Source organism: Salvia splendens, chromosome 7 (assembly GCF_004379255.2).
Source record: "Salvia splendens isolate huo1 chromosome 7, SspV2, whole genome shotgun sequence".
In the NCBI taxonomy this organism is placed as follows: Eukaryota; Viridiplantae; Streptophyta; class Magnoliopsida; order Lamiales; family Lamiaceae; genus Salvia; species Salvia splendens.
This window is the reverse complement of record NC_056038.1, coordinates 3,306,269-3,330,041: the sequence shown is the minus strand read 5'-3', so window position 1 is coordinate 3,330,041 and position 23,773 is coordinate 3,306,269. Positions and strand designations below refer to the sequence as shown.

Genomic DNA, 23,773 nt, shown 5'->3' with positions numbered 1-23,773 from the left:
CATACCGACGAGATATCGGATTCGCCGTGTACGGAGCACTGAAGACTCCGTTCTCGGACGACATCACCCGAACTCCCCTACCACAGAACTACCGAACTCCGTCGATGACTTACGACGGGCTCGTGGACCCTCACGATTTCTTGGGGCGCTATCAATATAACATGGCGAACCAGGGTCTCAACGAGGTCCACATGTGCAAGCTGTTTCCCGAGCTGCTCATCGGGAACGCGAGAAGGTGGTTCGATAGCCTCCCCCAGGGCAGCATCAGATCTTACCGAGATCTAATGGATGCCTTCCACAGGAGGTTCTTTCAGAAAGCGGAAGCCCGAATCACTTCGGCTCAGCTGCTTTCCATTCGTCAAGGTCGCGACGAAAAAATCAGCGACTTTATGACAAGATTCCACAAGGAATGCCTGCAAGTAGACGATCTCAACGATCTGCTTGTCATCTCGGCATTCCAAAATGGAATCCTGCCCGGAGCTCTCTACAGGAAGCTCGTTGAGTGCGGTCCGCAGACAGCTCAGGAAATGTGGGACATTGCGGACCAGTACTCCCGGGCCGATGAGGCAGACCGTCGCAAACGGTCGTTAGACAGCTCATCGACCCGAGGAGACAGAAGGAAGCCCGATCATAGCGATCAGGGGCATCCTCGCCGGACTCCATTTGAAAGAATTCAAAGGGCTCCGGTGCAAGACAGATTGGGACCCCGTCTCAATCCCGAGAAGCCGCCCGCTCAGTTCGTACCGCTGAACAAGCCGAGAGCGGAAATTTTCGAACTGCACTCTGACCTATTCGAAAAGCCAAAGCGGATGACGAAATCAGCCGCGCGCCGACCACAGGATAGCTACTGCTCCTACCATCAAGACCACGGTCACGATACTGAGGAGTGCAGAAACTTGGCTGCAGGTATCGATGTTCTTGTGAAGGCAGGGACATTGAAAAAATACCAAAGCAAGCAGCCAAAGAAGAATAAGAAGCAGAGTGGTGCGAACTGCGCTCCTCAGGATCCGAAAAGGCAGCCGGATCCCGAAGACGACGACGAGCCGCAATATGATGGAGTAATCCAGACTATTGACGCTCTCCCTGCCGGGAAGACCAAGTCGTCCCTAAAGTCAGAGCGCAGAGGCTCCAATCGAGAGGAGCCAACGCATAAAAGGCTGAAGCAGGACGAAGTGATTATGTTCTCGGATGCTGATCCCGTCCCGGCCATCTCTCCTCACCAAGACGCCATTGTCATCCAAGCCGGAGTGGCAAACAAACTGATCCACAGGGTGTTTGTGGATACAGGAGCGTCGGTTAGCATTCTTTTTAAAGAGTGCTTTGACAAACTAGAAGTGGACCCAGCTCGGCTCAGTCCGGCTCCGCTTCCCCTGAAGAGCTTCGCCCAGGAGGACACCCGCCCTGAAGGTATTATCAGCCTTCCGATCACGGTGGGGAAAGCGCCTACTAGCTCCAGTACGATGATTGAGTTTTTCGTGGTGAAAGCTCGGTCCCCGTACAACATCATCCTGGGAAGAGACTGGCTCAACACAGTTCGGGCCGTTTGCTCCACTTATCACCTCACCATCAAGATCCCTACTAAAGGAGGGATAGCGGTCATCCGAGGTGACCAAAAGAGAGCAAAGGAATGTCTGCAAATTGCGCTTAGAAGTGCCGAGCAGTCAGATCGGCACCACCAAGCATAGCAATCACAGCAGCCGGAGTCAGAGGCGATGACCGAAGTCATACCGGAGCCGAACTCGATGACAGTTCAGCTGTACGAAGACGATCCATCCAGAACGGTTAAGATCGGCTTCGCGGGAACGCCCCTACTTCGGGAAAAAACCATCCAGCTCCTCAAGGAGTATAAAGACGTCTTTGCATGGTCTCCGTTGGACATGACCGGAGTGCCCCCCGAGGTAATCACTCATCGGTTAAATATTGATCCTTCAGTCCGGCCGATAAAACAGAAGCAAAGACTCTTTGCGGCAGAACGAAGTCAAGTCATCCATGACGAAGTCCGTCAATTATTGAAGGCGGATGTGTTATTCGAAGTGAAGTATCCTTCGTGGGTGGCCAATCCTGTCATGATCAAGAAAAAGGAAGGAGGATGGCGGATGTGCATAGATTTCACCGATCTAAATAAGCACTGTCCCAAAGATTGCTATCCCCTTCCGAACATAGATAAAAAAGTAGAAGCTTTGATAGGCTTTGAAATTTTTTGTTTTCTTGATCTGTACAAAGGATACCATCAAGTTTTAATGGATGAGATTGACGCTTCAAAAACGGCCTTCATTACTGATTTCGGCATTTTCGCTTATAAAAAGATGCCATTCGGTTTAAAGAATGCCGGAGCCACTTATCAAAGGATGGTAGACAAGCTTTTTCGGCACCTGATTGGAAAGGAGGTCGAAGTGTATGTTGACGATATAGTCGTCAAAAGCAAAAGCACTTCGGAGTACGAGCACAACCTCAAGTCCACTCTCAACGTGCTCAAGAAAGCCAACCTCAAACTTAATCCCCAAAAGTGTACCTTTTTGGTAGATTCGGGAAAGTTTCTGGGTTGTTGGGTTTCAAAGGACGGACTCAAGGCAAACCCCTCAAAAGTTCAAGTTGTTCAAAACATGGCGATGCCGAAGTCCATACATGACGTGCAAAGGCTAACCGGATGTCTAGCCGCACTGAATCGATTCCTTTCTCAAGCAGCCGAAAAGCAACTGCCGTTCTTCACGGTGTTGAAAAAGGCACCAAAGTTCGAGTGGGGAGCCGAGCAGAAAAAGGCCTTTGACGAGCTCAAAAGTTATCTAGCCGAGCTTCCTATTCTCTCTGCTCCAACCGAAGCCGAAGTAATATTCTTATACTTAGCGGCATCGGATCAAACCATCAGCGCGGTGCTTGTACGAGAAGAAGGCCTAAAGCAGCTTCCCATCTATTTTACAAGCCGAGCATTAAGAGGTCCAGAAACCAGGTATCAACCTCTGGAAAAGATTGCTCTGGCATTAGTAAATGCAGCAAGGAGACTGCGGCCATACTTCTATGCTCACAAGGTATGCGTCTTAACTGATCTGCCACTTCGGCAAGTGTTGACCAAACCAGAAGCATCAGGCAGAATCGCCAAGTGGGCTATAGAGTTGGGAGAGCACACAATTGAATATCTACCTCGGAAAGCCCTCAAGGGACAAGCCTTGGCAGATTTTCTTGCAGAAGCAAAGTTCGATCAAGCAATTCCTGTTATTGCCGAACAGAAGAATTCTGCCAATGCCGAACTAGCACAGCCCCTGGAATCCGAAGTAGAGCCGCCGGACTGCTGGAGCGGATTCGTAGATGGAGCTTCAAACAAGATGGGAAGTGGAGCTGGTATTTTACTTGTCGCTCCTGACGGACACGAGGTAACCTACTCACTTCGGTTCCTATTCCCCACTACTAATAATGAAGCCGAGTACGAAGCCCTCCTGGCCGGACTCCAGTTAGCGCAAAGTCTGCTCGTCAAATCTCTCAAAGTCCATTGTGATTCACAAGTCATAGTAAATCACATGTTGGGTACAAGTGAAGCTCGTGACGAGAGAATGAAGAAGTATTTGGACAAAGCGCAAAGCATCAGCCGAAGTTTCTCCTATTTTCGGATAATCCGCATTCCCAGAGCGGAAAATAGCCGAGCAGATACCTTAAGTAAGTTGGCCTCAGATCCGAGCTCAAAGGCGGAAGAATTAATGCATCGAAGCATTGATGAAGCCGAGGTACATTCAGTATCCAGCTCGCCGAACTGGATGACGCCGATCTTGCAGTATCTGGATCAAGGACAATTGCCCGAGGATAAGAGAGAAGCTCGGAAGATCACGTGCCGAGCACTTCGGTACGAACTTCATGAGGGAGTCCTCTTTAGAAAGTCTTACCTCCAGCCGTTATTGCGGTGCGTAGGACCAGAAGAGACGGACTACATCCTCAGAGAAGTTCATGAAGGCTCGTGCGGTAGCCACATCGGAGCCAGAGCTTTAGCTAAAAAAGTTCTGAGATGGGGATATTATTGGCCAACCATGGTACAAGAGGCAGTGCAGCTCGTCAAGAAGTGTACGAAGTGCCAAATTCACGCAAATGTCCCAAGGATGCCGCAGACCGATCTATACACTATGCAAAGCCCTTGGCCTTTCATGCAATGGGGCATAGACATAGTGGGACCACTTCCTCAAGCTCCTCGGCAAATGAAATTCCTTATCGTTGCCGTGGACTACTTCACGAAGTGGGTGGAGGCTGAACCATTAGCTACGATAACGAGCTCAAAGGCATTGGACTTCGTCTGGAAGAACATAGTGTGCCGATTTGGCATACCCCACATCCTCATTTCGGATAATGGGACTCAGTTCACCGACAAGACGTTCAAGAATTGGTGCCAAGAGCTGAACATTCAACAGCGGTTCACTTCGGTCTCCCATCCCCAAGCAAACGGACAAACGGAAGTAACGAACCGGATTCTGGTGAAAGGGTTAAAAGCTCGGTTAGAACAAGCCAAAGGACAATGGGTAGAAAATCTCCCTCAAGTCCTATGGTCCTACCGAACTACACCCAAAACCTCCAACGGTGAAACTCCGTATAGTCTGGTGTACGGCACTGAAGCTGTAATTCCGGTGGAGATCGGCGTACCCAGTCCCCGAACTCTAAATTTCTCCTCAGAAATGAATGACGACGGACTGAGAGCAGAACTAGATCTCGCCGAAGAAAGAAGAGAGTTGGCGTGCATAAAAGCAGCCAAGTATAAGGAGCAAGTAGCCCGGTATTATAACCAAAGGGCGAAAAAGCTTCAATTTCAAGTGGGAGATCTCGTCTTGAGAAACAACGAAGTAAGCCGAGCAGAAAAGCTGGGCAAACTCGAGCCCACATGGGAGGGTCCGTATCGGGTGTCAGAAGTCCTCGGCAAAGGGTCTTATAAATTGACTCACATGTCAGGAGAACAAGTACCCCGAACATGGCACGTCTCCAACCTCAAGAAGTTCCACTTGTAAGAGACAAAGTCCGGTCAGTCTGTCTTGTGTCTAGTTCGGTCATAGGGGTACATGTTTTTATTTGTTTGTTTTTTACTTGTACCTTTTACTTGTCGTTTTATAAAAAGTTTAAAGTTTTTTTTCTTTCATCTTTTTCATTTTTTCTCTATGTGTTTTGTCTCTATGTGCTTGTTGTCTCTTACAAATGGTACCGAGGTATATCGTTCTTTAAAGGCTGATCCCCTTTTTAGATCGATTATTAAAGACTATTGTGAGTCCAAGCTTCTAAGGAGGATACAAGACCACAATTCAGCTTAACAAGCAGTTCGTCTGAAACGAACTACAACAAGCCAACGATTGTGAGTCCAAGCTTCCAAGGAGGATACAAGACCACAATTCAGCTTAACAAGCACTTCGTCTGAAACGAACTGCAATAAGCCAACGATTGTGAGTCCAAGCTTCTCAGGAAGATACAAGACCATAATTCGGCTTAAGAAATAAGCACTTCGTCTGAAACGAACTGCAATAAGGGAAAGTCCGATCCATGCGATAAACCTCGCCGAATTAGGACAAACCAAGTCCGGTCAAAGAAGTTTCCTTCATAAGATCAAAGACGAGTCCGATCAAAGAAGCTCACTTCATAAGACCGATGACGAGCACGATGAAATTGTTTCGCAGAACTGTAAGTAAGCAGTGATAAAAGCGAAAGGAAAAAATTTCATTTATTAAATCTCGTTCGGCAGACAATTCAGCTTCCCTACGAGAAGGCATTACGCCATTACAAAGGACTATTCTACTGTCCGCGGTTGCTAAAGTTAAGCCACCTATCTGCAAAATCCTCTGGAAGCCGAGTTCGGTTGTTCCGAGCAGATGAAGAATAAGCAGGTCGACGAGATGCTATCCTCGACCCAACGCCTCTTCCCCGAGCCCGAGAGGTCCTAACACCTCGGCGATGAAGAGTCTCTGCAATAAGCATCTGTCGATCTAGCTCACTCATAGTCGCAACTCCTCGGCGAATTTCAGTCCGTCCCTGCCTTGACGATTCTGGTTGCTCCTGAGCCCGTTCTCGTCTTGACGTTTCCGGCTGTTCCTGAGTTCGTTGCTGACTTGGAGCAAGATTTTGAGCAAGGGAACCAGAGGTTTGATCTGGAGTGCGAGCATCTGTTGGCACGATATGCCGAAGGAATCTTTCTATGGAGGGGCGCCGAGAAAGGACAATGTTGTACCGAGAAGCCCAACGCCGCAGTGATTTCACAACTTGTTGGCAAGCCGAGCTCTCCAGCGCATTGTCCCTCCGGAGTACATGATATTCCTCCCACAGTTCGTCAACTCGACTCTGAACATCTGATATGGTCACTCCCCCGCGCACACGGATGTAATCCTCGTACGCAGTCCTCTCAGCAATGGTCGTATTCAGCTCGGCCTCCAGATCCTTCTTATCGGACTCTAAGTCCTTATTATCGGCCTCCAGCTTCACTAAACGAGCCAAAAGCTCGTCATTCTTCGTCTGATCGGCTATAGCTCTTTTCTCAGCTTCGTCTAAAGCCGAAGAGTACAGCCGTTTCCAGTGAAGTATCTCCATCTGTACAAAGCAGCTATATTAGTTCGGCAGCTGTACCGAGCAGATAGTAAAATACAACAGGAATAAAGGCGAGTACGAAAAGCTATACGAAGACAAGTGTAGAGAATTTTTCATTCACAAGGAAAATCTTTTTACACTAGGAGGGCTTCAAGGCCATTTTACAAGGAAGAAACTAGACTAAGAGAAGGGAGACGAAATCATACTCCGCCAGCTTCGTCTCCGGCTCCTCGGCCTGGTTCAGCTTCTTTCTCCTGAGCTACCTCAGCCTCGGCCTCGCATCCTGCCGGCCTCGCCTCCGCCTCCTGATCGGCTTCCTTCTCCGGATGCCCGGCCCGCTCGACTTCGGCCTCCCGCTCCAGCGGCTCGGCCTCACCCTCTCCGTTGTAAGTCGAAGCGGGTGAAACGGGTCCCACGGAGGCAAAGATAGCCTCCAGGTTCTCGTCCCGATCAGCTCGACAACTCCGGACTCGGTCTGCAGAAAGCAGGACCGAGGATGAAGCGAGCTCCTCAAGGAGCGGCAGATTCTGAAGCCGAGCTGCTATCTCTCGGCTGTACAGAGGCAGCACGACGTCGGCCCCCTGCTCGCCCTTATCGGTAATTAGCCTTACCAGACTACCGACAAAGGCCGAGAACTGGCTGCTCAAAAAGAGTTTCTCCGTGTAAACACGGAGAGCCTCCCCCTGGGCAGCCACGGCGGCAGCCTCCTTCTGAGCCTCCCGGTGCTTCGTCTGCTCTTGCAGGATGATGAGCTGGTTTTTGGCTGACCGGGCTTCATCCTGAGCCGAGATCCTAGCAGCTCGGGCCCTCTCAAATTTGGCCTCAGCCTGTTCGGCCAGACTACGAGCAAGATGCAACTTCTTCTGCATCTCCTCGTAGTCGTGGGATGCTTTGGAGAGCTCCACGGAGACGAGCTTCGCTCTCTGAAGATGAACAAGGAAAAAAGTCAACAGAAGGGCCATCAAAAAATGTGGAAAAGAAGCCAAATCAGAAAGCTTACCTCCACAAAATTCGTCGGCCATTGAAAAGGCTCAGGGACGTGTTCCGGGATGTCTGCAACCACCTCGGAGATGGCCAGGTCTTTCCCCGGCACTCTTGGGGACTCATGAAATTTCCCCTTCCCTTTAGCCGAAGACGGCTCCGGCTCTTTCGGATCCGAAGAAAAGGTTTTTTGCCTCTTCGGATTCTTTTCGGCTTCAGACGCCGACCGAGGGGCTCTCTGCCTCTCCGGCCCCACAAGCTCGGAGGATTTGCGGACGGCCTTGTTCAGCAAGTTCACTGTCAAAAAACAAAAAAAAAACAAAGTCAGATTTTCTTCGTTAAAGCAGTAGAGCATAAAGAAAGAGAAAGCCTCACCCTCGGCCTCTTCGTCCGAAGACGAGATGTCGAACATGACGTCGCCCTTGACGAGCTCAGACTCCGTGTATTGTTTCCTAACTATGGGAATCTTGTTGAGCTCGCCATCGAGCTCGTCCAACGGTTCAGGCCGAGGATGACGGATAACGGACTTCGGCCCTCTCCAGGGAAAACTAGGAGAAGCGGTTTTGCCACTTCGGCCACTTCGTTTTACAAAAGGCCCTAAAGGGCTGTATAGGGATCAAGTAGAACCAAGACCCCTTCCTCTTAAATTGAAAGAATTTAAGGATCGCCTTCAAAGACAAATCCCTTCCTAACCTACGGAGTTCGGCAGCGAAGGCCGACAAGTGCCTCCAAGAGTTCGGAGTCACCTGGCCTAAAGGAAGCTGAAAAAAATCTAGTAAATCTATAAAGGCAGAAGGGAGGGGGAAACGAAGCCCGCATTCTAAGCAGGCCTCGTACACGGTGGCGTAACCCTCCGGCGGGGAGTCAGCCCTATGATCACCGTCAGGTACCACCGCCTTCCCCCCAGGAAAAAAGTATTTTTCGGGTAGGGATATCACAGTATCCCTACTCAAAATACTATGGAAATACTCTACGGTCTTCTCCCCGGACTCTTTCCGGCCAGAAGACCCCTTACCGCCTCTCCTACCGCTACCCGACTCCGAAGAAGAAATAGAAGCCATTTTTCTTACTTTTTGAAGGTGAAGAAAGTCTGAGGAAGCTCTTGAAAGCGGAAGAAAATTTCTCGAGAAAGAGAGAGTATAGAAGACGCAACAGCAAAAGTGTTCAAATGAGGAAGAAAGAGCATATTTATCAGATTCGGGAAAGATTTCGAAATCGTTGCACCGTTTCGAATCCCACCTTTTCAGGATTCAACGGCCGGTTTTTACTGTCGCATTTAATGCAGGCACGCGCAAGGCACGTCCCCTGACGTCAGCCTCCCCCTTACCGTTATCCAGAATGCCGAAGTGACTCACCTCGCCGAAGTGATTCACTTCGCTTTTCGGGGGGGGTAGTGATGGGGTACGAACTAAACCCTAATGGCAAGCCCAATAACAGTGACGGCCCATCAGCCCAGAGCCCAAGAAAGAGTATCTGTTCGGCACCAAAGAGTTCGGCACGACCAAAGAGTTCGGACTCAGCCTACAGCTCGGTAAAAGCCGACCAGTCAAGCTCTCCTCTCAGATCGGCAAGAGCTGATCGGTAAAGTCCAGCAGTTCGGTCTCAGCATTCGACCGAACTAGGAGTTAGTGGACTCATGAAAGGCCTCCACGACCTCCACTATACCCACGATCTATTTAGTGGTACGAAGCAGTTATTGAGCAGTTATTGCTCACCCACGATCTTGTTAGTGGGGCTGCAAACCACGATCCTAGTTCAATGTATAAATAGAACTTAGATCAGATAGAAAAGGGTTAAGCTCTCTAGAGATAAAATATCATATAGCAAGTCTGTGTTGTAAGCTGTAATCCCAGATCAAGCAATACAATCTTGCCCTCCCTTCTTCCCGTGGACGTAGATTTACTTCAGTAAATCGAACCACGTAAATTCATTGCGTCGTAGTCTTTATTCTCTACCAGCATTTACTAACATCAAAAATTCGCGGATTCATCATCTATGTTATGCATTACTAATCATAAAAATATCTATATGTTATACATTTAATAATTAGGGAGAACCCAAAATTACAATTTTTTCGTATAACTTTTAATTAATACTCTCATATTTTTTGAGATAGTATATATTTTATTGTTGTGATCTAAAACTTTTTCTGTTTTGAGTATATAAAAATGTTGGGGAGTTGACATTATGTATTTATTAATGGTGGGGCAGTTTGGTTTGAAAATGAATAAAAAAGTAAGAATTGTAGATATATCAACGCATGCATAGAAACTAGAAAGAAGCTTCTATGGCCAGAATTCCATTTTGCAACTTTAAGGAAATTAAATTAATTATTTTTTTTCTTTTTCAATACTACTATTAATTATAGTTAGAGGTTTTAAAGCATGCACTATTTCATTTTTTCAGTCTTCACGAGTTTATTGTCCCCATTTATTACAACATCAACTGTACTTCAAAAATATCTTCTCATAACCGATCACAAGATATACATATATTTTTTCTGGACTAACTAGAACAATTTTATTTGCATATGTTTGATGTAATTTACATTTATTGAATCTAGTATTTTTTCCCGATTCCTTCGCATAACCTACAACTCGACTTATGGAATTTCTTACTCTACAAATAAAAATTAAGAAATTTCATATATAGTTGAATCAAAAGATATTTATATGACAACTAAATAAAAAGGGTAACAATCATTACAATTATAAAATTTGGTCAAATTCCAATTAGTCTCACAAGATTTGAAAACAAAAATGAAATCACTAAATTTTAATTTTTCTCAATAATCTTTTTCTCAATAGTTCGTGTATAAATGATGTCTTTATTGATTTTCAAAGCGATATTTTATAATGAAATAAGAAAACAAAAGAAGAAATAATTAAAAGAATTACTACTATAATTGTACAATATCATTTTGAACATCGCCAAACACCTATTTTTATACACAGACTAGACAGTTGAGAAAATTAAAACTATATAATTTAATTATTATGTTTTCAAATCTTATAAGATATCGTTTTTTCATTCAACTAACCTCAAGCCACTATTCGGCATTAGGTGCACTCATGTCCTGTGCAGCTATGTATAAACACACTTGAAAAATCATAAGGTAAAATTAATCTATTGGTAAGACCATTATTAACTTAATCGTTTAAAAGTCAATAGTTAATCCAACTCAAATCTAAAAGTGCAGGCATCATAGTTGAATATTTTCTTAGGCCACCCATATTTTTTGTGTATATATGTGCATTTTTTATTGGAAACTTCTTATGGTTATCAAAGACCAAAAATTAAAGATATAGAGAAGTTTCTTGAGGCCACCATTAAAAAAAAGATGACAAGAAGATAAATCTACAAATACTGGCTGTAATAGTCAATAACTCAATATTGAGAGTTTCATAATCATCTAGAATTCACAAATTTTCTTACCTTCGACGTAGTTGGTAAACGAAGAAGCTTCCAATTTACTCGGATAAATAAATTGGATTAGAAAATCATTGCATCACATTGATGAAGACAATCAAGTACTCAAACGATAAATATCTTATTAATGTTGAGTTTGCTATTAGCATACAATTGAATAATTCTCTCCCTAAACAATACTAAAAGTAACAGAAAAAATTGCATCACAATCTCTAGAAGCTTTTTTATGATCATTTACAGAGATGCAACTTTTTTGATTCTTTTAAACTCTCCACCTAAAATTAGTAACATGAATCACGTTTGAATGAATGAATGAAGAGACGAAACTAGCTCACCTTCTTGGCATATTTTTCCCTCCCATTCTGACAGCCATCGCAGCGATGTTCGAAGCTTAAAGCAAGTGTCTATTGGCAGGAAAGTGGAAGCAGAGCACTCCACAGCTCAATGCACAGCAACATAATGGAGAAAGGGACGGTTAGTATATAACTCGACCAGCACGCAATTTTTATCAGAGATCAAAATGCGAGCTATTCTTCAAACATATGTTTCACAGAAGCAGTCTTTGATCTTGATCTGAATCAATCTAAGTTCTCCAAAATCCTAGAGGGATAAACTGCACTAATACACACATATTTAGGAGCAATTGGAACGAAGAAGCACACTTTGAAAAAATTTGAGCAAAATGGTCCCTCAAAGTGCAGCAAAAATGCCACTAGAAAACCAACTATGATTATACCATTAAAAATGAAGTTACCATCACTGGCTAGAATCTAAAAGGTAAACTGTAGAGACTAACTAACAGAGCAGTTCGATAAGGTTAAACTACAATAGGTTGAGGACGGACAGAAACTAAAGAATCCTATGGGAGTTATAATGTAGTAAACAGACAACAGACAAATTAATAGCACAAGCACATTAGTTGTGCAGCTTGCATAAGCTACAGGACCTCTCCATCCTCACCAAATTCCCGGATTTTATGTTCCTCGTTATCAGTATGTTTATTAGAACCATCCCTGTGGTCCCTCTTCTGTTTCTTGCTTTGGCTGTACGTTTCTGCTTCACCACTTGACGATTGCCTTTCCTCCTAATTGATTAAAGATCATATTTGAAATATGGCTCATACGAAACAAGAAGTAGCTATTATCAGCATGTGTAAGAGTTCAAATGATGGAGATACCTTCTTTGGCTTTTTGGAATCAGCATTGTGTCTATGAGATCTCTGACGGTCTTTCTCGTCATCATCGAAACTCGTGTCATCTGAATGCCTCTTCTTATGCCTCCTGATCCTGTCCCTCGAACTTTTTGTCTCTTCTAGACTATACGAATCAGATCCGTCGCTATCTGTTTCATCAATCTTGCGTCTGTCTTTCGTCTTTCTGCTACCACTTCCTCTGTCTTTACTACTTCTACTTTTTTCCCTCCTCTCTTTATCTTTTCGCTCCTTTTTAGCCTGCAAAATAAAGATTCATATATATTTGTCATCAGCTAAATAGATAGCGGGATATGTGAGACGCATAGTGTAGTTAGGCTGAATAAATCCTCAAGACATCCAAAATAGAAGCCACAGTTTCTAATCGCAAGTTGAAATGGTGAAACATAAATTCGGGTATTATCCAATGAAGCCAGTATTTACACTAAACAGTTGAAGCCCACAACCATCATGATAAAAGAGAAAACAATAGTACAGAAACAGAAAATGCAATTTATCTCGGTAACGATGAAGGTACAGACAAATAAGTGGATGTTTGCTAACCTTTTCCTCTTTCCGCTTTCGCTCCTTTTCCTTTGTCTTTTCTTTAAGATCAAGAATGACTTTATTGAAAATTTCCTCAAAAAAGCTCTCTTCCCCAACAAACCTGCCCAATGAGCATAATCACTCGATTGATAAGTAGAAGTAGGCAAAGACTTAGCACTACTTTTTGAAATTTACGCCTTTTCCAGAAAGACCTCAATATTTCAGAGAGTTCCAACTTCCAACTTCCAACTTCCAACCAAGCCTTCGGGTGGGTATAGGACAAATTTCAGAATATGTTTATACATGGTTCTGTAAGTTACAACAAAATATAATCATTACTTCAAAGGTAAACTATTTACCTATCTTCAACAAGAAATTTGCAGTCCTCCCACTTGGAAGATGATGATATTTCCTGTAAAATATCCAAAAATGTGATGATAATCAGATTAAAATGGTAAATAGAAGCATAAAAAACAATAACTAACCCACAATCTTAATACCTTTGAAGTAAAAAAGAAGCGATAAACATCTTCCGTGAGGCGCTTATGCTTCTTAGCTTCTTTATCTTCTTTCTCCTTGGCAATTTCCATTAGCTCATCAAATATGAGCTACAATGCAATCACTCGAAGTGAGATTTCTGAAAGACAATATAACCAGTGGGGCAACAGAAATGGAAAAAGAAATAAATGCTTGAGAACATGTATGCAAATATAAAATATCAAAATAAGTAATGTTAAATGCTGTGATTAATGTGCCACAAGATCGAGAATGGGCCTCTTGTCCGACATCTCTCATAAATGAGGATTTAAAAAATCAATTAACAGTGTGGCAGCAGAAATGGAAAAGGACATAAATGCTTGAAAACATGTTTACGGTGAAATATATTAATACAAATAATATCAATATGAACAGTGTTATAACGCAAGATATTCAGAAACCTAATTTTTCATTTAGCTCTTGCACAAGCACATGGAGAATTAGAAAGCGGAAATGCTCACCTTCAGGTTGATATCTGATACTGGTTTTGAGCTTCGCTCTTTAGAAAGTAAGATTTCGAAGTCTTCAAAAGTCCAAGTCGACGACAAGGATAGCTGGAATTAAATAAATCTGTGAGAAGATCGAGTACAGAAGTCCAAGAAATGCCAAATAGATGGTCACAATACCTTTTCAGTCTTCATGGCTTCTTCGATTTTCTCCTTATCCTCCATATACTGCAATTCAAACAAAGGAATGTTCACTGTGCATAATATTACTATTCATTCTGACAGATACAAGTTGTAATAGGCTTGATCATTTTATCTTTCTTTCTCACGGATTCCTTAATTTTGAGAAGTATCAACAAGAAACTTTAACCAACCATGAACCATCACAGTGATACACATCCGCAATTAATTATACCATATAGGAAAAGACTGAGGCATAGATAACTAAGATGTAACAATGACGTGCGATATCATTATGTGGTAGTATAAAGAAGATTTCAGTGAGTGACTCTGTCAACTGAAACAGCTTACACCATATAAATTTCTAGGACCTAGGAGACTTGCTATTTTATGTTTGCAGCCTGCATCCACTTTCATGCACCTTCCACACTATACATCTTCATTCGGTGTCAGAAAATGTCAATATAGTCTTTGAAAATTTATCCAGTGTCCACATCTCGGTAGAAATGAATAATTGGTAGATAATAAAACTGGGCCATAACTTACCCTGAAATCTTAACGTGGGTAATCAACTTGCACTAGTAACATTAGTGAGAGGTACAAGTTATTTGTTCTGCAGAGAAATATATGGCTAGGTAATACCACATGCATGGCTTCTCCTAACCAGTCATTCCTCTTTTGCAACTAAATAATTGAAGACAAACTAGGTAGTTTTTGACATGATACCCTGAATACCAATTATCGATTATAACATGTAAAATTAGTAGATCAATTAATGTGCCCTAATATATACAGCGTAGGCTCGATAAACATTATTGAGAGCACACTATGTTTAATGTAAAATTACTAAATAATCTTGGTGAATCCTCAAAAAAATAGAAGATATAAGAACAGCTCCAAAGGCATAATTGGAAAATAGACTACATCAACTACCTGTTTCTCAAGGTCATCTATAACATCATCAAATAGATCTTTTGCAGAGGAGCCTGCCTCGTTTGAAGATATAGCTAGAAATGCAGGAGCATCTTTAATCTGAAAATCACATGAAATTTCAATCAAAAACCAAGAAAATGATTTTTGTACACCCATGCCCAGAACAAGAACAAAACCTTTGTGCTATAGTCTCGCCAACGAGAATTCGCTGTAAGAATGCCATTCGCTACATGTTCTTCCAGTAGCTTCCGAAACTCATCACGATTTTTACGCTCCGCTTTTCTCTGTTCCTCCTAATTCAGTAAAAGTGGACATTATTATCTATAAGCAGTGCAGTGAAAAAGAAATACGTGTGTGGGAGAGAGATTTATATATACTACCTTCATCCCTTAAAAATAGAAGCTATTTTCATTTTGGTCTGTCCCTTAAATATATAAACTTTCTATTTAGGAAGTGGACCCCACAATCCACTAACACTACTTCCACTACTTATTTCTCTTCCTCTCTTTTACTTTACCCATTTTTCTCTTCTTCTCTCTTACTTTACCAATTCACCTCTCTTACTTTACCAATTTGCACTCTAACCCGTGCAGTTTCAAAAATTTTCTATTTTTCAAAGACGCTGTAGTATATGATACTGGACAATTGATAAAAATTCGATATAAAAATACTAAGATCATCTTACCATTCGCAATTTTCGTTGTTCCTCTTCTTCCTGCTCTAGATCTCTAATGTATTCCTGAAACATACCAGCTCATAAATAGTAACCAATGATGAAAATATGCATGAGATGGACATTTAAATTTGATAGAAAATAAATACATACCTGGAAGATTTCCAGGCGCTCTATCTTTTCAAGGCGTGAGCATCTCTGGTCAGCTTCTACACGGTGTTGCACTTTTCGCCATTGGCTACTTGCCTGAGTAGAAAAGACGTACCACATTACCATATATGCTATTACAATATTCAAGTACCGGAAGAAATAAGATGAAGAAGTGTACCTTGATAAAGTCACAGGATTTTAGAAATTCCAAATATTCCAATTTATGACGCTTATGCTCCTCCAAAGCCTTTGTTCGTTCCTAATCAAGATAAAATCACATAGTAGCACAAGCAAACCGTTCAATAAAGGGGGCATAGTCAATATGCAAGTAGGATTTTCCAGAACCAATCAAAATTTGGAAATGTCAATAAAAGATCAGTAAAGCATACATAACTAAATTTGAGCATTGATCTATTGAAAATTCCAATAGTATGATGAGCAAAAGTGTAATCCTGTAAACACTGAAAGTAATACCTTTTTCTTAAGCTCCTCTAAATGCTCTTCAAAGATGTCTTCGCAGTCTTTGGCCCGTTCAATAGCTTGAAAACGTTCGTCTTTCTCAAACATAGATATTGTTTTGCTGCATTAATAATTCAATGGAAGTTAGCAGGTAACCCCATGAAAAAAACCCAAAAAACCTGGGCAGGAAACAAGAGTACTTTTTATATCAAGCAGATTTAATAATGCATAGTAACAAGACAAACAACCAACCTCCATCTAGTTGATGATGTCAAATCTTTAGCTTCCTGTGCATATTAAAAGATGGAATTATAGGAAAGAGTAATAGCCTTTCGTGTTCTGAGAACCTAAAATGATTGTCGCAAACAAAGAAACAAGTTACTACCTGTAACATTTTCTTGAAATCTTGTCTTGCTTTCTTCTGTCTAAAACGTCTCTCTTCAGCTTCCTGTTTTTTCCTTTGCCCCACAAACTGTATTGTAGACCATGGACACAATCACTAATGATTTTCTGAGTAGTGTAGTTATTTGCAATCATTTGATAAAAGGTGAGAAGATAACCATCAAAACAACTTCACTTAAAGGTTAAAATACTTACCTCATTGAAAGTTTGCTTTCTCTCTCCAAGAGACCTTAGTGCACCATATCTCCGGTCATTTATTATTACTCTCATGGCCTGCTTAGATTCATCATATATATACAGATTTCCCAAACAAATCATTAACAATTGAAAAGAAGCAGCAATGGACCTGATCCCAAGTCCAGTCAGACCCAACATTAGCAGACTCCAAAAGAGCTTTAAAAGCATTCTTTGCCTCCTAAAAATAATCCAAAATTAGAGCAAGCAAACAGCAAGTGATAAGTTGCAGTCCATTCGAACTAATTAATGAGTAACAAGAAACTTATCCAATGTTCCTTGTATTATCAACTTGCACCATAGAAAAAAAGCTAAACTGTTTGTACCTCTTTACTCTCATAAACCAGAGGGACATGCTCTAGCTTTTTCCCTTCGGGTGCATTAATGCCTCCACTCACTGCAGTTTTATTTTCTTCCTGCATTTTAGTGAAGGAATGGATATTTCATCTTGTGCTTTAGGCCTTTAAGAAATGCATATTGTTCTGCTCTAAATGAGAAAGAAAAGGTAACTCTCTTAAAGCAGAGTCAGCAGAAGCCTCAAAATTACCTCTGTAACCCCACCAGAAGTTTTTATGGAAGAAGACGCAGCCTCCTGAGGAGATTTATCTGGCATTTCCCTGAAATAGCATTGAAATTAATGCATGATCATGACCAAAGACAAGAATAGACAGGCATAATCAAAATGGTTCATCTTGTACGTAGGCGAAGTTATGGCAGTGGGGGTAGCAGTAGGTGCAGGTGTGTCTGATAGAACCACTGATGCAGAAATTTCCTGTGGAGCATGCACCGGCGTGTCATCTGATGCTAAATTAGCAGTGTCCTCTTGTGTGACTGATAATAGTTCAGAAGCCACTGCATGTTCAGGATCAACAGCAGGTGTTTCCGCCACAGGGCTTGACACCACCACTTCTTCGGGCAATACAGATAAATTATTTGTATTGGAAGTTGATGCTTCATTTGCAGAGGTGGAAAGTGCAGCAGAAGTATGTGAATCAGCATCCCTTACTGCGGGTGTTTCTTCATGCAGAGTTGTATTCATCCGCTCACGAGATGACTGCAAGAAGATGCAAGAGCATTTTTAAATAAATAGCCTTTTCATATTTACTCTATAAATTTACTTGGTCGATCAGATAAGTACCTTGACTTCATCTGGCATACGCCATTTAGATTGTTTAGTCACCTTATTGAAGTAAAACCTGTAGAAAAATATAAATTAGTCGGCCTGATTCATAGAAGAAAACTAGACATTTGATCTCGTACAAATACAGCAGTATAATGTTTGGGACTGGAAAATCTTTAACATTAACACCTTCTCCCCTCAGGACTAGTAAATTCTCTCCAGTCCGTAGATGCATCGGCCCTCTGTAGACATGAAGCTGAATTAGCGGCATATGATGGAAAAACTGGGGAATTATTAAACGGAAAGAAAGAAAGAAAGAAGGGAAAAAAAAGGAAAGCTCCTGGTATCAGATACCAAGACAATAGGCAATCATGCACGAATACCAGATAATGATTAATTACCAAACGAGTTTCACACAGAGCATTCCATTCCACTCAAGTATCGTTCTTTCTAACGCTACATCACATATAAGGAAACTTAGGAATGCCATCACCAAGCGACTGACAAATATTCAAAATAAATTACAGCAACTAATGTGTTCAAACTTTAAAGCATTTTCGAAACATTAACACACCTCAGTTGGTGTCATCAACTCTAATGGCTTCTCCCAAGAAGAAATCCTTGTCCTTTTGTTGTAGAAGTATCTGCATTTTTTAAATCAACAAGTATTATTACAAAAGCACAAAAAGTATAGCTTTTCAGTGAACTTCATCATTTAGATTCGAACACATCAATATTTATCTAGCAGATTAGTCCTTGTTAGAGGATTTGTAAATTGCAAATCTACAGGACAAAATTTCCATAGCCTGCGACCACAAAAAAGCGGAAGGAATTATTGCAAATTTGGCTCTACAGCAAGTTCATTTATTCTGATCAAACAATGCTATAATTTTAACATAAGCTAGCAGCCTAGCACCACCCCATGCTTTTTAAACATTTCCCAAAGTGAAAATTCATTACACAGAAAATGAAGGGACAAAAATCAGGTTGCTTGTCTCAGCATAGCACCAGAAATCCATGTGCCTCATTGATCAGAAATCATTGGCCCCAAATGCCAGTGTAAAATACTTAACGAGCCTAACATGAAAGATATTTATGGCTCTAGTAATTTATTTATTATGTTGGACACATCAAAGGACCCTTTCTCAGGTTGAACTGACATAACTAACATCGTGTCTGTAAAAGTCTTTAGTAGAACTTACTAATTAAAAGTTTTCTGTATAACATACAACAATTCAATACACAAGCAATTACATAAATAAGTAGTACTCCCTCACTCCCAACTAAGTTGATTCGTATTCCTTTTTGGGACGTCCCAACAAAGTTGAGTCATTTCCTTTTTTGACAAAAAACAAAACATTCAATCAATCTTACTTTATTTCATCACCTACTTTATTCTCTCTTCATCTCTCCTAATTTTTTCCCTCTCCTGTTTATTTTACTTTCATTTAATCTATTCAACACAATTTCTTAATCTACGTGCCCAAAAGTATTGTACCAGCTTAGTTGGGAAGGAGGGAGTATTGTTTAGTCAATACAATATTATTTGCCTAAAGTGAAACTGAAAGAGAAGATTTGGTTAACAAGAATAGCATCAAAAATATATGTTAATGTTTATTTCCACGTACCAATTTAGCCTCTCGATCAAATTCATGAAGAAAGTTATTGGCTCAGACTCTAATATAGACGATTTCCTTTCAATGAAAGCATAGTCATTAAGCAGTATTAAAAGCTCTACTAGTCAAGTTTGCGATATATTGCTATAAATGCATGAAGTTGCAAGTGGAACAAGGGCACAAGTAAGTATTATAATAAATTACACAACTCGTAATCAAAAATAGTATAATACATACTTTTTCCCTTCACGAGTTGTGTGTTCTCTCCAATCCGAAGAAGCTTTCTCATCCAGGTCAGGGCCACCAGGCATAGTATTTTTCACCTGAAACCAAGTAAATATTTGGAATATTATTCTAGGAATCAAATGAGGTCACATAGCAAATGAAAAGTTGGTATAAAAAAAGTAATTGAAGGAAATGTAGCAAATCATCCGCAAACTAACCACTCCAGCACTTCGTTCCTCGGTCAACTGAGGAGTCGCAGATTTGGTATTATGAGTTCCATCTGGCAACCACTGTTGTCCTGCAGAGTTTTGCTCCCCATTCTGCTTCAAAGGCGTTAGAGGCTTTATGTTCTGGTTCCCAGTTGAAAACCAAGCTTGTTCTCCAGAACTTTGCTCCACAGTTTGTTGCATAATCATAGTTGATTGCATATCTTGACTCCCAGAAGGAAACCAAGATTGTACTCCAGAAGGGAAGTTTGGCGTATCTGTTTGGGACATTGGTAGGTGCTGAACACTAGGGTCTACATTCATTTGTTGTTGACCCCCAGATGATGATGATAACTAAGGATATACAAAAAAAAGGTGGTATTAGTAACAATGCTGACATCTTGGAAAGCTTGACCATTTCACATGTAACAAAGCAAAAAAAGGAGAAGGCTTACGTTGTATGGCATATGAGGGACTCTTGGACCACCATAACTTTGCATGTAATTATTAGAGAATTGTAGTTGTGCGGGAGAAGCAGACATCACAACTCTGTTGTGCTGGAAATCGGGCTGTGGAGGTGGTGGTGGTCCTTGAGGCAAACTATGCCCTGGAAGACCAGCTCTTTGTGGCGGTGGCTGTGATGGCAGAGGTGGCTGAGATGGTGGAGGCAGCTGTGATGGTGGAGGCGGCTGTGATGAAGGAGGTAGCTGAGATGGTAGAGGTGGCACTGCTTGAGGATACTGGAGTTGGGGAGGATGAGGAGGCATCCCTATGTTTGACTGACCACCTGGCTGGAATTGCTGAGGAGCCACTGGACCAAATGGCTGTGATGGTGGTGGTGGAATCATTGGACGAAACTGAAACATAAGAATAAGGGACGCAGTTTAAATACTGTATTACCAGTAACATCTTTCAAACATCTCCAGTGAAATAAAAAATCGATGATCTTACTTGCATTGACATGGGTGGAAGAGAATTTGGAGGAGGAATGTGACCAGTTATACGAGGCTGGACAGATTTTCCCCACATGAAGGCAAATGGCAACATAAGTATCAAATATCAATTCCATACGAGAAAAGGTCGTCAAAGCAAACTATAAATCATAAAGTCTTCCTAAAATCAGCAAGATATATTAATTCTTAAAAGGAGCAACTGAATATATTTAAAAGGAAAAGCATGTTGTGCTCCTACTAGAAGCTGCAGATTTCCTTATAAATGCAAACATTTAACATACTTTTCACATGCTAAAGAATCAAGGAAACATATTAAGAATCTAATATGATGGCAAAATTATCGTTTTGGGTGATTTTAGAAAATAGGTTCCCACCATTTTTTGTTCTTACATTTATATAAAAGGGTGACACACCAATACTAATGGCGTGTTTAAAGAGTTTGATGTCGTGTTTCATTTTAAATTTCAACACGACTAGTCTGATGGCGTGTAAGCCTCTGTCTGGTCTTCAAACACGTCATCAACATTGCCGTGTTTCCCTTTCATAGATTACAGGGAACCTATTCTAAAATCAACCAAAACGATAAAAAAAAATCATAAATATGATACCAACCATACCATGAATGTAAAGGCTTAACAATGAGAGTATGAATAAAATCTGAGAGCAGTATATAGATTACGTATATGATAAAAGGATCTTGAATTAGTTACCTGCATTCCTGCAGACGGGGGGTTATTCGCCATTTCAGGCAAATGACCAATTTCTGAAAGAGCAATGAGAAAACTCAACAAATTAGCATATTAATTGGAAACAGTTAACAGTCATTAGAATACTAATAGAGGGGCGCAGTTGATAATCCCATAAAAGACAATTGAACAAGTTAGACACAGAATATACAGAATGTTGATGAGACTTATGAAAACTGAAAATCACCTAACAGAATGATCAATAATGTAATGTTTTTTATGACAGTCAGTTTAGTTATATTAGTCACGGTCGCATCTTTTCGTTCGGACGAACACCATAAACCTAGAAATTATGGGCTCATATGGCCCAATATCATAAATTAGGAAAACGAGAGACAAGAAAGGTAGGAGGGAAAAAGACAAACTTTTTGTAACCTACTTAAGAAATAAATTATGAAAAGCAAACCAATAACAAGTAAAAAATGCATCTTCATAAATAACCGAAGCTTCATACATTAACCTAAGAGAGTATGAGGGTTCTTGCTTGACTTGAAACACAATGGTTCACATTAATCAAAGATTCACAGCAGGATACATACACTGAAATGGCTGTAACCTATTTTCCAAAACAATATATTCACTTACATATCCCAATCTGAAATTAAGGAGCACTAAAAGTAAAATGACCAAAGTTCCCACTTGTAATCTAGGAAACAATCAACTTAACCAAGGTACACTTGATATTCTCCCTCTCATAAAAAAACTAACTTCACTTGAATCCTTACATCCTAAAGTTACATAAAAATTCACAAGTGCATAGGATGGATTACAGAAGCTGATTTAACTTGACAAGATAATTGGTCCTGAACTTTGGTATCAAGCAACCAAACAAGAAATCCACCACCCACCATTAACAAAAGCCCTATATAAACTACCAATAGAATTAATTTTAGCTTTTATGTGATCATCATCATAAACATACACTCAATTTAGTGTATAAAACAAAAGGTAGATCTTCTTTTTCCAAAAAAAATAAATTTTGTCCTCTAATTTCATTCCATCATCATTCAATAATCCGTAAGGAAAAAGGGTCGAACTGAATTACATTGGGCTAGAAGCGAAGAAGCCCCGCTTGGTGAATGCAGCAGGTTACGCCACAGCTTTAATTAGAGCAAGAAAAAAGAAGAATAATCATTAATTGAGGTAGAAATATGGCGAGCGGGATGATTCTAACATGAAAAAGGGAGGAGATTTAGGTGGGCTTTAGGAGGAGGGGGGTTTGATTTCGATGATGACATATACACCTATATTTGAGCAATTTAAGAACAATCAGCAATTTTTTTCTGTAGATTTTATGCTCTCGGGCGATGGATTGATTTGCTTTTTAAATCAAAAGTAGGCTTCTTTTATTTGGGCTTTTTCTTGTTTGGTTCCAAAAAAATTATTATCTACAAGCCCAAGAAAGAAGCCCGAGACAAAGGCAAAGCCCGTCCAAACTAATCTTATTAACCAATCTCCAAACAACATTATGAAAATACTTTCATAACTTGGTCAAAACTATCTCAAGTTAATTATCTTATCCTAGAAGTCCGGTTAATATCGAATTTCTTTTGCTTTCTATCATAATATCACGGCACTTGAGCGTTACATAGAACATTCGCAATCCATCATCCCTAGATTGTCTTTTAATTGGACCACACACCATCTTTTACACCCTCCATTATTCAAAAAACAACACTAACAATTCATCATACATTCCCTTATGAGTAATATTCAAGGATCTCATCTTTTAATTATTTATATATTTTATTTATTATAGTATATCCTAGTTAAATCAAATACTATGTGATTTAGTTAAAAATACAAAATTCATTTAAATTCAAAAATTACATGATTAAAATCATTAAAATCCAAAATTTACATAATTACAAATCTTAAAAAACAAGAGTTACATAATTATAAAGACTAACTCTTAACAAGCTGAAAAGTTAAATAAATAAATAAAGATGTTACTCGATATTTAAATATTCTAATATACCTCAAGTTGTTATAGGCTCATAGTATCCAAATGACAGATGGAGCCAAGATAAATTTGATTATCTTAATGGTGTATAACTACGAAATGAACCCTAATTAAATCTACATACGATCATCTTGATTACTAATAATATAGTATTTTCTTGATTTAATGTCTCGGTCATAACTTTTACTATATGGGACGTCGTATGTTGAAAGGTTTTAGACAACTAAGACAAGTGTTGGAAAAAATAGAAG

The 23,773-nt window shown here is 40.7% G+C and overlaps 1 protein-coding gene across 3 annotated transcripts; it reads right to left on the bottom strand.

The window, feature by feature from the left end:
- Nucleotides 1-11,651: 11,651 nt before the first annotated feature.
- LOC121741510 (pre-mRNA-processing protein 40A-like) lies at nucleotides 11,652-22,837 on the bottom strand. 3 transcript variants are annotated; one of them, XM_042134290.1, is made up of 29 exons: nucleotides 22,605-22,837; nucleotides 21,524-21,576; nucleotides 20,812-20,868; nucleotides 20,316-20,717; nucleotides 19,873-20,214; nucleotides 19,667-19,752; nucleotides 18,388-18,457; nucleotides 18,003-18,055; nucleotides 17,832-17,889; nucleotides 17,392-17,747; nucleotides 17,241-17,310; nucleotides 17,020-17,109; nucleotides 16,806-16,874; nucleotides 16,655-16,732; nucleotides 16,443-16,529; nucleotides 16,310-16,344; nucleotides 16,073-16,178; nucleotides 15,777-15,857; nucleotides 15,602-15,694; nucleotides 15,461-15,514; nucleotides 14,952-15,068; nucleotides 14,776-14,874; nucleotides 13,843-13,890; nucleotides 13,678-13,770; nucleotides 13,180-13,287; nucleotides 13,039-13,091; nucleotides 12,698-12,800; nucleotides 12,122-12,394; nucleotides 11,652-12,028 (listed from the first exon to the last, which is right to left on the bottom strand). In XM_042134290.1, the coding sequence occupies exons 2-29, from the start codon at nucleotides 21,554-21,556 to the stop codon at nucleotides 11,882-11,884; spliced, it is 3,261 nt and encodes a 1,086-aa protein (XP_041990224.1). In that variant the 5' UTR covers nucleotides 21,557-21,576; nucleotides 22,605-22,837; the 3' UTR covers nucleotides 11,652-11,881. The 3 variants fall into 3 exon arrangements, 2 of the variants coding, with proteins under 2 accessions (XP_041990224.1, XP_041990225.1); XM_042134291.1 differs by having other exon boundaries at nucleotides 14,952-15,059; XR_006037888.1 differs by lacking the exon at nucleotides 11,652-12,028 and adding an exon at nucleotides 12,892-12,941 and having other exon boundaries at nucleotides 12,362-12,394.
- Between the last annotated feature and the right edge of the window lie 936 nt (nucleotides 22,838-23,773).

Bases quoted from the DNA above. Each gene is read 5' to 3' on its own strand.
- LOC121741510 (XM_042134290.1), bottom strand. From the start codon at position 21,556: ATGGCGAATAACCCCCCGTCTGCAGGAATGCAG. The intron at 15,069-15,460 runs GTAAGATGATCT...TTACTGAATTAG, and splicing joins AACAACGAAAATTGCGAATG to GAGGAACAGAGAAAAGCGGA. The intron at 14,875-14,951 runs GTTTTGTTCTTG...TGTGATTTTCAG, and splicing joins GGCGAGACTATAGCACAAAG to ATTAAAGATGCTCCTGCATT.